Source organism: Ambystoma mexicanum, chromosome 7p (genome assembly GCF_040938575.1).
Source record: "Ambystoma mexicanum isolate Mex_15411 chromosome 7p, UKY_AmexF1_1, whole genome shotgun sequence".
Lineage (NCBI taxonomy): Eukaryota > Metazoa > Chordata > Amphibia > Caudata > Ambystomatidae > Ambystoma > Ambystoma mexicanum.
This window is the reverse complement of record NC_090939.1, coordinates 498,643,954-498,656,666: the sequence shown is the minus strand read 5'-3', so window position 1 is coordinate 498,656,666 and position 12,713 is coordinate 498,643,954. Positions and strand designations below refer to the sequence as shown.

At 48.6% G+C, this 12,713-nt stretch overlaps 1 protein-coding gene across 3 annotated transcripts in view; it reads left to right on the top strand.

Annotated features, from left to right (window-relative positions):
* Nucleotides 1–12,713, top strand: part of USP9X (ubiquitin specific peptidase 9 X-linked) — a 2,614,063-nt gene that overhangs the window by 749,341 nt on the left and 1,852,009 nt on the right. For all 3 annotated transcript variants that reach the window (XM_069636534.1, XM_069636533.1, XM_069636535.1), the window contains exon 12: nucleotides 7,325–7,531. In XM_069636534.1, coding sequence (XP_069492635.1) covers nucleotides 7,325–7,531 — 207 coding nt within the window. The remainder of the gene's footprint in view (nucleotides 1–7,324; nucleotides 7,532–12,713) is intronic.

Sequence of the window (12,713 nt, the reverse complement as noted above, 5' to 3'; positions counted from 1 at the left end):
GCCCATAGTTTTCTTAGAGTTTTTGTCCCAGGATTTCCGATTTTCCGAGAAGGATGTGTCGGGGGATTTTTTTTCTGGGTTTTTGACGTTGTATTTGCTTTTATCTTTTGTCTGGGGTTTTTCCCCTTTTTTGGTGATGCCGTCTGGCTCCGGCGCCGTTTCTTTTTGTTCGTGATTTCCAGCACAGGGATATCGGCTAAGGCCTTTTCCTGCTCCTTTCCCTGCTGAGAGAAGAAAGGGTCAGCCTCATGGAGCTGTGATAGGTTGTGCGATTTTGCTGGTGTCTTTGCACACATTTTTTTTTGTCTGGAGTGCATGAATCATAGCGCTGATTTGCACTATGTTTCCTTCACTCGCTTCTGTTTGGGGCACTTTTTTAAGTATTTCAATGGGCTGCTGGCCCTCTGTGGACTCCAGGTCAATGGCGGGCCTTCGTACTGAGAGCGTCTCCACGGTGGCTTTGAATGCCGACGAAGTCGGGGAAGTTCGATCTCCGACTCCATCACTTGGCCGACACTCTGCTCTCCTTGGTGGTGCACTCGTGCCCCTCCCCTCAGGCTCACCACGCCCGCCCCTCCCTCCGGAGGAACCAGGGAGCGGGAGCGAGAAGGAGGAGGCAACGGGGGCTGGTGTAGCTCTCGGCGGAGCTTCTTGGAGCCGTGGTGACCGTCCGAGGGTCTGCGACTCCTGCTCGGCTCCTCCGCGGTTCCCCGCCGGCTGTTCCTCCATTGCAACGATCTCCGGCGAAGGTAGGAATGGAGGCTTCAGTTTGTCTTCTGTTGGTATAATGGAAGTGTCTTTTTGAGTTTTTGTTGACAGTTGGTGATTTTTCTCAGGGAAACGCATTCCCAATTTCAGGGGCTACTATTTGACGCGTGCGGGCACTGCGTAACAGGCGCCCTTCTTCCAGGTCCTGGGTCAGAACATCTTGGTCCACAGACTTAGGTGAGTTGGCAAGCCTGCCAGCCATGACAAACTGGACCCGGCTGGACCCGCAGTCTTCACGCCCGAGTCAAAGGTTTTGCCGGACGGTGCAGCCAAACAGTGTAATAGGGGTTGCGTTTTTTTGTTCTGGGGTCGTTGTTTTGTCTCAGGTGGCCGCTTTCACCAGTTGCGTGCAAGTATGGAGTCAGTAACAATATGGTGTATATTAAATTACTGGGCACTACTCACATGTGTTCATAGGCAGTAGCTCTGATTTACCGTTGGTGATTAATGGAAGCGTGTTATGCGGGGACACCGTTTATCGGTTTGCCGGGTGTCTTACCGGGGTTCAGTCGCTCTCGATGGTCTTGATGATCCTTTTTCTTCGCCAAGCTCGCAAAACGAAGGGGTTAAGGCAGGGGGTTAAGACAGCCGTTTAACCCACGAAAACCCGTTGAACACCGGCAAACACCACTTGCCCTCCACTTCTGCTACGCTTTCGCTACAGGAAGCATTTATGAAAGGATTTCCTTTCTGCAATGCCCCGCCTCCAGGCAGTTAAAGTGACAGTCTCTGGAATAAGCAGAGGGGAGTTCCGACACCGGCAAACACCACTTGCCCTCCACTTTTTTTTTAAATATCTTTTAGTGACCGTGTTTTTGAATTGCTTACTATTAGTGCCTGTGTGTTTTTCTAGATGTGGTTTTAAATAAATAATTATATCTCTTTTACACCAAGCCCTGGTCAGTGTTTACTTGTTCTATTGTGTGCTCTTGACCTATTGTGAATACTCTGTATACTGCCTAACTCTTCTTGAGGGAAGTCTGACTGCTCAGCCACAGCTACCAAGTGAATCTGTGTGGTACAGACTGCTACCAAGTGGGGTTACTGCCAAACAACTGTAGTCCTAAATCTTTTGCAGTGGTCCCAGAGGGAACTGCACAGGTTTCTGCCCAACAGCTCCCTTCACCCAGTGTAAAGCCAAAGCTTCCTTGCACCTCAATGTCTGGTTTTCTGCTGACCTCAAAGCACTCGGCCTACTTAAACGTGAAGCAGAAACCAGTAGAGGAACAACCCCTCCATGCTTAATAGAGCGTGCTTAACTCTTGCAGCAAGTGATTAGAAAAAGGCAATTCTCCTAGAAAAAAGATCCACCTTCAACACAAGAATCATAAAGGAGAACTCTAGTACTAGGAGCTCTTGGCCTTACTGTGTGAGCTTGAATCGCCTGTGTCGCCGCCCTCAAATTGCACCCAGGATATCACCTGTTGCGCCAATATCCAAAATGCCTGATTACATAAAATTGACACGCTCCAGAAAAAGATCTACATAAAATAAAGTGAGCAATGCTGTACCGGTCTCCTCCATTACTGGGATCCAAGACACCCTACATAATTTACCTTTATTTGACTTTAATCCGGTCTCAGAAACTGAGGTCATTCACATCATCAAAGTCCTTATCCCCTCCCGCTGCCAGGGGGATATGTGCCCAGCTGTAGTCTTCAAAGACTGCCTCAGAACCCCTCGCACCTTTCATTTCTTTCTCTTCATGCTCATTACCTACTAGCCTCAAGGATGCCTTGCTCCTTCCTCTGCTAAAAATGTAATCGCACTCTACCTAGCCATCCCAACGAATGACTGCCCCTTCCTCTGTAAAATCATGGATCGAGGAGCATACCTACAGATCCAGCTTTACCAAGAACCCAATGACCTCTTTGGTCAACACCAATCTGGCTTCCGACCAGGCTTCTGATCTGGCTCTGAATGTGCATTTTGGACTTAAAAAACCAACTGGATGAGATCAAAGATGCCGGTAACTCAGCCCTTCTCTTTCTACCTGACCTGTCTGCAGCCTTTGATCTTGTGGACCACCAAATCGTGTGCCATCACCTTGCCTCAGCAGTGCACTTTTTGCCAGAAGCCATCTCCTGGATCTCCTCCTTCCTATCTGACAGATATAGGAGTGTTTTCAGTCAATGCGGCAGCCCTGCCGGCACTTGTCACCTGTGTCGCCCCCAAGGTTTATGCGTCCTCCCAACTCTCTACAGTATTTTTTCCAAAACCCTATTTGACTTGCTAGATGACCAGGGCATATCCACACCAACTACTGACACACAATCCTTCTCCCTCTCACTGGCAACTACCCCATTGACTCCCAACAATCTGCATTCAGTCTACTATACAGGCCTGAATGGCATCCCACCTTCTCTGGCTCAATGGTGAAAAGACTGAATTTCTCCTAGTTGGCTTGCAAATCTCACTTGGCAAACTTGATCAAGCCTACACATCTTTCACTATTGAGGACATCACCATCGCTGTTTCCAGCCATGTCAAAACTCTGGGAGTTTATCTAGATGCCACGCTATCTCTATCCTCCACTGATGACGCTACCAAACTAATGCCTGTATACCTTTTCTATCTACCGACCGCTGCATCACCATTGCCAGAGCGCTTATTGGCTCTAGATTAAATTACTGCAATGCCTATTAGCAGGCTGCTCCATGCGCAACATCAATTAACTCTAATCATCCAAAATAATGCTGTTCGGGCTGCACTAAACTTCCCTAAGCTTGAGAAAATTGCATCTGCAAGAAGTGCACGCTGGTTACCTATTCGTGAACGCATTATTTTCAAGACATTGGCCATTACACGCACATCTGTCTAATATGGCCCAAGGTATTTATTGCAAACATTTACCAAAGCACAATCATTAAGACCCACCTGCTTTGCTTACTCTCACCAACTTAACATCCCTAAGTTCAGGCTAAGGAAATCTTGAGGGATCAGCTTTCCGGTCACCGCCTCCAAGAATTGGAACTCCCTACCTTTTATCGCTGAGAACGGATCAATCTTACTGGACTTTACGGAAACATCTTAGAACTTATGCTTCGCTTTGAAGAAGCCCCTTGTCTGAACCCATTACCAATTCCATGTACATTTTCTACACGTTTTACATTTGCTACTTCGGTTTGTAACCAGCACCTTGATGCCTCTGGGGTTAGAGCGGTTAATAAACGCACACCAAAAAATAACTTGCGAATCCCAGATCGTGCCTACCACGGCCCAATCAAATCGTCCCTGCATTTACAGACCACTGTAGGGTTTCTTGTCTACTCCCAAGAAGTCCAGCTCCCCAGTTGTACACGAGGCCAGTGCCAGCAGCCCAAATCCTCCTGTGGAGGGCCAGAACTGGAGTTAATTAGTTGAAGATGTGGTCTGTTGGTAAGAGAGACAACAAACAAGAGATAAAAGACCATAGTATAGGCATGCAGGGAAGCTGGGCTGACGGGGACTGAGGGAGGAAGCAACTAAGAGAGGGGAGAGAGCGAGGCGGGGGGCAAGGGAGAGGAGAGAGCGAGCAGGGAGAAGGGTGAGAGAGCAAGGAGGAGAGGTTTTTTTAGACAGGAGACTGGCCAAGAAATGCTGAGAAAGCAGTCCTTAAGTCATGGCATCCCAGAGATGACATGGGGACTTGTAGTCCATAGAGAACTATGAAATGGAACATTACTTTGGAAGAGTGACCCAACCAGAGGATGAAAATATCTTGGCTGGATGTGCCGGAGCGTGCAGGGCACTATATCCCTAGGGGTAGAGTGAGCAGTGCACATCTACACCCCTGAGATAGACGAGACGGACACGCACCCTCCTGCCACCCTATAAAAAACGAATACAAGTCGAAGTAGAAGACAATAAACTGATTGTCACCTATAGAATCACTGCATACTGAATCTGGACTATTTGTCCCTTCTTCCCTGAGGGCAGCCACCCCCTTTGAGGCTAGGGTGTTGCGCTCGCAATGAAAGACATTCCCTAGGGTTCTGGGGAGGGGGCGGGGCGCACTGGGAGTGACTCTCCACTTGGAGACAAGGATCCGATTCTGATGAGGAACAGCCCATTCCAGAGTACATTGTCTGCCTACATGGGAATTGGGAAGACTGTTAGTTCTGTTTTGAATCCACCAAACAGTGATATTTCTGTTTGGCTTCAGGTAATGCTGGATCTTGTCTGAACGGCACAGTTAAAGGAGGATACAGCCCTTTTGCTTGTTATGTACGTAAAACCACAAGGAACTTTGAATCAAGGACAGAGACTCCTATGCAGAGGCAATCCTCTCCTATGCAGAGGTGAGCCTCTGACGGGATGTTCTGGAGGGACGCAGCCAGGCAAGCCAGCAGAGCCGGCGGTGGTGTGGAGAGACAGAAAATCGCTAGCTGGGTGCCGGAAAGTTGGCTTCCTGACCAACCGAGAAGCCATGGTCAGAAAAGAGACAGACGGAAAAGCAACAGTCTCACCTGGTGGCGTGACCACACGGAAGACGTAGTGGGACTGGGCCCAGTAACGGACGCTGAGACCAGATTGCAGAGAAGAACCCGGATCCCCGAGCTCTGCACCAGAAGTGGATTTGCTGCCGCGCAGCAGAAGAGAAGCCAATGCTCCCAAAGAGGTAACACAGTTGAAAGGGGTAAAAAGACATTCGAGGCTTGGAAAGTCATAAAGGTTATGGGAGCCTGATAAACCCGAGTGGGCAGACGCCTTACCTAACTCGAAACAAACATATTAGAGGCACAGAGGACTTTGGAGAGGCCTGAGAAACCGAGGCACTTTAACATTCGTGGCTTGCAAGACCAACAGTATTACGGGAGCCAAGAAAACCCAAACAGACAGGTGCATCACCATCAGAGTAAGCCTGTCGGAAGGCCAGAAGACTTTAGGCAGTGAAAGAACCATGTAATATAGCATACTGTACTGGAGGGAGAGAAATCCGGGAAGGCTCCAGTCCTCAAATATAAAACAAAGAGCGTTGCCCAGAACCAACTAGCAATTGAAAACCTTTCCTTCCCTAAGAGAGAAGATTGGAAATAATTGACATTTTGCCAACCGAACCTGCAGGGAGGTTGTGAACTGTGTTTTGTGACATTGACTAACCTTGAAAACCGGTTGGAAAGAGATCCAAACTTGCTGAACTTTCTAAATCCTTCCCTTCTTGTGGAAGAGATCGAATTGTTTGGGGTAGGTCAAATCCAAGAACTGAGGCTTAGTCTGGCCTCATCCTTTTTGGTTAAGTTTTCCTAAGTGGTAGGGCCAGTTAGCTGTTAGCATCTGGACTAAAGATATTTATATTTGCACTTCAATGAGCACCCTCATTTTTAGTTGGTTAGGCAGGGAACTACCCTCAAAGCAGTAGGTCTAGATAGACCTTTTCTTTTTATTTGAATAAAACATCCAGTTAACATCGGATATCGTAGTCAGGGTCGTCCTCCTGTTTCGCCACATAAGCCACCGTATCTCTTCCAGCAAATTAGTGATTTGGTGGGTTTGGCACAGTTTTTAATACAACATTCATAAGCATTTTAACCTTGTCATTGACAACGCTATCAAATTTGTGTTCTTTATCTGGAGTAGTCAATAATGTCTGGAGTACAGTCAATAATGCAGTCTGTGTTAACACTATTTTCTAAATCTGTTAAGGGTTGTGGGAATAGAAATTGTAGAGTTGTGATACATAGTGGACGTGATTTAACCTAAAATGAAAAATGGCAACAAAGCTGATAGCTGTTTTACCACACTAATGCCATCAAACAACAATCACTCATCGGGAAACATGTCTTTGAATCTCTCTTAAAAGGCCATCAGTGTTTTTTTCCCCTCAATCACATAATCAATTGATGTGCAATCCATCATTTTGTGTGTTTTCAGTAGTGATTTAGCCACTGGGTAACAGAAAGAAGTGGTAATATAAATAGTAAAAAAACCTTAAGATTCAACAGTAAGTGGCAACATTTTGTACCCCCAATTCATCAGAGAAACTTGGATAGAAATCCCACCTGCACTGTATGTAAGTGGTCAGAGTAGTACATTTGAAAGTTACTCTATGGCAGTCCGAAGGGTTCATTATCTGTGGATTGCAATGGCAGAATTAAAGGTATTTTAATTAAGAAAACAATGCTATGATAAATCAAGCCTTTTTGCTTGGTTTCTAGAAATACCTTTGTTGTGTTGGAAGGCCAGTATATCCTGGCCAAGCAGTATCAATTGCTTAAAAAAATAGCTTCATAAGAGTTTTAAAAAAATCTGTTTCTCATGATTAAGATGCACAAGACGTGAAGACCAGTTGAAACAAGAGATTTTCACCCTCATATTGGCCATCGGAAAACAGACTTGTGAGGAAAGGAGAATCGGTGACCCAGGCAGGCTTGGAGCAGCTGGATATTTAAAGGGAGATTAATCCAAGCAGTTCCAATAAAGACTTTTCTAGTATAGGCTACTTATGCTGAAGTCTGTGCCTGTCCGAATGTATCCTATGTAATGCAACTTGCTTGCTCTAAAACACATTATTTAGATGGATAGAAGTGTTTTTGCTGCCAATTGTTGATGTTTAATAGATGTCTTCTTTTCCTAGGCAAGCTGGACAAATGCTAGTAAAAAACAGCGTGAAAAGTTGCTAGAATTAATCCGGCGCCTTGCAGAGGATGACAAAGATGGTGTAATGGCACACAAAGTGTTGAACCTTCTGTGGAACTTGGCTCACAGTGATGATGTGCCTGTTGATATCATGGACCAAGCTCTCAGCGCTCATATAAAAATATTAGATTACAGCTGTTCCCAGGTTAGTATTCTGCATGCATTATAGCATTTGTTCCATGTGTACACTAGCAATATCACATTGTTATAGGGTTCATTCTGGATTCGTCCTGATTCTTTGCACTCTGATTGTTGGTTTTATTGCTAGTTTACTTCTAGTTGATTTATCACCTTAAACGAATGAAGGGATGAGTGGATCCTTGGGGGTATTCACTTGTGACTGTTGATTGAATGCTGGTCACTGAAGATTGTTTTTTGTTAGTGTCCCAATGCCAGGTCTCCTTTCCTTTCTGCTCTCTTGGCTGTAAAGGTAGTATGGCACTTCTACTTCTATAAATAAATACCATTACATAAATAGGTTATTTCAAGCTTGGAATTGGTATAGTTCTCTGCATAGTTTAAACATGCGAATGAATTGCTTTGTTTTACTTGTATGCCTCCAACAGTTCATTTTTGGAAGTTGTGTAAAAAAGATGCAAGCTATTAAATACAGTTGCTGTACGTCACCAGACCAATGAGTTTCTCCTGGTGGAAGATGCTGGAATATTGATTATTATAGCATGCATATTTAAAGGGGTAGACAGGTCATCTGACTTTGTTATGGTCTCCTGAAGGCATCTCTTGACTACTGCTGAAGTCTCAGGTGACCAGCTTTAAGCACTGCCACCCATGCTCTTTGCTGTTCCAAAAGCTGTACACCTAGTCTTTTTGCAGTGCCTGGCGTATTATCATTTCACACCTTGTGAATGTTTTCATAAAATAATTTAATTATTGGCTTCTTTAATGCATCCTAGTCTTTATTTATTTTCTATAAACTGTTCCTATAGCGAAGAGTGACTACGTCACAGATCGGCCAGTAGTAATCCATTATTTTCGGTGCATTCTCAAGGTGTGTGCTTTGCTTAAACCCACTTTTAAAGAGCTAAATCCATCAGAGCAGGTTATGTTTTGCCACCTACACCATATCCAGAGGTCTACATCTGGAGGTAAGTCTCGGGTTATTTGATATACCTAAGAAAGCCAACCCAGCTACTGATTGTAAGAATAACACCATACATTGCGTGAGACTAGTCATGCTAAATATGCCATTGATCTTGTGACGCTGAAATACATACTTGTTCTTTCTTGTTTGTGTTTGCTCCTTATACATCGCGCCTTTTTTAGGCTATGAAAATCTGAAAATGATGAGCTGGTTCACCAGTTCCTGGTGCAACATAGATGTGCACCTCACCAGCTTTTGAAATGATCCAAGTAAAGAATAGCTGTTAAGTATGTGGTTTCCAGGTGTTTTGGAAGAGAATAAAAAGCTCTTGGCTTCAAGTTTTGATAATGTTATCTGGGAGCCTGCCATATAGATCACATTGGAACCACCCTTCCGTTTTCTTCCAGCCCTACTGCCCCCTGCAATACTTTAATATAGATGCTGAATCAATCTGTATTGATGTTTCTCCAGCATGGGGTCTGGCATGGATTCACATGCTCATGAATATTCCCCCGTCGTCAGGCTGGGAATCCTCGGTAAGGAAAAAATCAGTATCAGTTTCGTTTCTGATCTGTCTTTCGTAGTAGTAACCAATCACTGATCTCTGCGTCATACTGACCACAGCCAATGACTGCCATCTCCCTAAGCCCCGGCTCTGGCAGCCATCTTCAGATTTTTACCGCACGTTCAAGTGTTGGGAGTCCTCGTGCTTAGCTCTCGAGCTTTTACTGCGTGTTTTATGCTTTCAGGTGAATGTTCACTTTTTTCGGTTAATCGAGCCTCAAGCTCCACCGTTTCTACTCCTGTTAACGGGTACCCGTTGCGGGATTTTCCTACGCCCCTCAAGGGTGAAGATTTCGTCGAATCAACCTCTTGGAGGATTCCAGAAGATTCGCGGCCTACTTCGAGATGGCCCAGGACGTGAGTTTGTCACCCGGACCCAAGCTGTTTCGCAGCTGCCCTGGATGCGGGCTGCCAAATGTGATTGAGGACGAACATTCGCGATGTCTCTACTGTCTTCTTGAGGACAAGACTCATGTAGAGAAGGACTGCCAGTTCTGCAAGAACTTGTCGGAGCGGACCATGAGGGACCGTCAATCTCGTCTCGCCAGCTGGTTGGAGAAGGGCTCAACGGGTGAGAAGAAGAAAGGGTCTGAGCGGGCTTCTAAGCCCTGTGCGGGCGCCCCGGCGACGGGGGCCCGATACCAGGCCAAGCGCCACGAGTCCGCTGGCTCCGGGAGCGCCGAAAGGTCGGGCTCTTCGGTCGCCAGGCAGGGTGCACCTTCCCCGGCACCGTCAACATCAGGTCACAAAAGTTCAGGATGGTCACCCTCCAGCACGTGCTGGGACAGCTGGAGGAAGGCGACTTCCTATCGTCGCTGGACCTGGAGGATGCATACTTCCACGTTCCCATCCTCAGAAGTCACCGAAAGTTCCTCAGGTTCGTCCAGGGACGCCACTACCAATTCAGAGCACTGCCGTTCGGATTGAAGTCGGCCCCCAGGGTCTTTACCAAGTGCCTGGCACCTGTGGCGGCACGGCTGCGCCTGCACAGGATTCACGTCTACCCCTACCTGGACGACTGGCTCATCCGCTCAAGGACGAGGGAACTCGCCGTCGAACACACTGCGAGGACCGTCCAGCTACTCACAGACCTGGGATTCGCCATAAATTACCCAAAGTCCCACCTGGTGCCGTCGCAGGTAGCCCTGTTTCTGGGAGCTTGATACAGTGAGGCGCCTGGCGGCACCGTCGGAAGAACAGATGAAGACCATTCTGGGCAAAGTGCAGCGCCTGCTAGCCACGGACGTGGCCAGGGTGAGGTCCATCAAGTCCCTCCTGGGGATGATGTCCTCTTGTATCTACCTGGTGCGCCTTTGCAGACTACGGATGCGCCCTCTTCAAGAATTTCTCGACGCCCGTTGGATGCAAGCGACGGGCACCTTCGAAGACAGGGTCCCCCTCAACGAGGTGTTCCGGCGGGCGATTCAGTGGTGGGGCGTTCGAGCGCACCTCACGGCGGGCAAGGACTTTCAGACGCCGGCGTACCAGGAGACGGTGACGACGGACGCTTCCCTGGAAGGTTGGGGCGCCCACACAGGAGATCTCCACGCAAGAGGCCTCTGGTCCCGGAGGAGAAGCTCCTGCACATAAACATCCTGGAACTCCGAGCCGTGTTCTGGGCTCTCAAAACGTTCCTCCCGTCGCTCAAGGGCAAGGTGGTGCGGATCTTCACGGACAACACCACAACAATGTTTTACATACGGAAGCAGGGAGGTACCAGATCCCCAGCCCTATCCAAGGAGGCACAGGATCTGTGGCACTGGGCGGTCTCCCAGGGGATGTTCCTGGTTCCCTTCCACCTGGCAGGAGAAAGAAACACCATCGCCGACTCGCTCAGCAGGGAGCTGCGCGCGTGTCACGAGTGGGAGCTGCGCCAGGATCAGGTGGATCAACTCTTCCGACGATGGGGCAAACCCCAAAGCGACCTGTTCGCAACAGCGACGAACTCGAAGTGCCAGAGGTTCGCCAGCAGGTTTCCCCAGCCGAGAAGCATGGGCGATGCGTTCTCGTTCCCCTGGGATGGCCAATACCTGTATGCGTTCCCTCCGTTGCCGTTGCTGCTTCGACTCATCAACCAGCTCAAGAGGTCCCGGTGCAGGATGATCCTCGTCGCACCGGCGTGGCCGAGGCAGATCTGGTTCCCGGACCTTCTGGACTTGTCAACGTCCCCATCCATCAAGCTATCGGCGGACGCGGATCTCCTCTCCAGAGAAGGAGGTTCCATCTTCCACCACAACCCGGCGTCGCTGAACCTGCAGGCTTGGCTCCTGCAGCGCTAGAGTTTGAAGGGTACGATATACCGGCCGACTGCAGAGAGGTTCTTGCAAAGGCCAGGGCGCCCTCGACTCTCAAATGCTACGGTCACAAGTGGAAGAGGTTCTCTATCTGGTGCCGAGCACAGAAGATCAACCCCCTACGGATTACGGCCCCTCATGTGCTGCCGTACCTGCTATCGCTGGCAAAGGCTGGGCTAGCCCATGCCTCCATTAAGATTCATCTGGCGGAGACCTCCAGATATACCAGAACCACAGGACGGACGTCCCTGTGGTCCCATCGACTGGTGAAAGAGTTTATGAAAGGACTGTTCCGGTCGTTCCCGCCCGTGAAGGCCCCGGCCCCGGCGTGGGAACTTAACGTGGTGCTGACTAGGCTCATGGGGCCCCCATTCAAGCCGATGCACTCCGCACCGATGAAGTTTGTGTCGTGGAAGACTGCATTCCTGGTGGCCATTACCTCCGCACGACGAGTGGGAGAGATCCAGGCCCTATCCTGCAAAGCACCGTACTTGACTTTCCATGCCTCGAGGGTGGTGCTTAGGACGCACCCCTCCTTTATGCCCAAGGTGCCGTCTGACTTCCATCTTAACGAGCTCCTGGTGTTACCTGTTTTCTTCCCGTCTCCTTCGTCGCCGGCCGAGAGGACTTTGCACTCGCTGGATGTGGCTAGAGCGCTGAAGTTCTACGTGGACCGCACAAAGAGTTTTCGGAGGACATCACAGCTGTTTGTGAACTTTGGACCTGTGAATCAAGGGAAGGCTCTCTCGAAGTCTTCTATTTCCAGATGGCTCTCCGGCTGCATCATTCACTGCCACCGGTTGGCTAACCGACCGCTGCCAGGCCGTCCGAGAGCCCATTCGACCAGAGCGATCGTTGCTACTACGGCGTTCCTATCTGGTGTGCCCCTGCTGGACATCTGCAGGGCTGCTACGTGGAGGTCGACGCACACCTTCACGAGATTCTACTGCGTCGATCAAGATTCCAGGGAGGAGTCCAGTGTCGGCCAAGCAGTGCTGCGCAACCTGTTCGCTTAAGGTGAGCCTGGTGAGGAGGTAAGAGACGCTTAATGTTGAGTTGTTGTATTGTTTAATGTTGAGCCTGTTGCCACCTCCCGTGGTTGTGCATGTTTTTACTGCTATGTATTCTTATATTCATAAGCATGTGAATCCATGCCAGACCCCATGCTGGAGAAAGAACAAGTTACTTACCTGTAACTGTTGTTCTCCAGCATGGGTCTGGCATGGATTCACATGTGAACCCTCCCGCCTACCCCTCTGCGGCTCTTCATTTGGTCATACTGCCACTTCACGTGCTACCAAATCTGAAGATGGCTGCCAGAGGCGGGGCTTAGGGAGATGGCAGTCATTGGCTGTGGTCAGTATGAC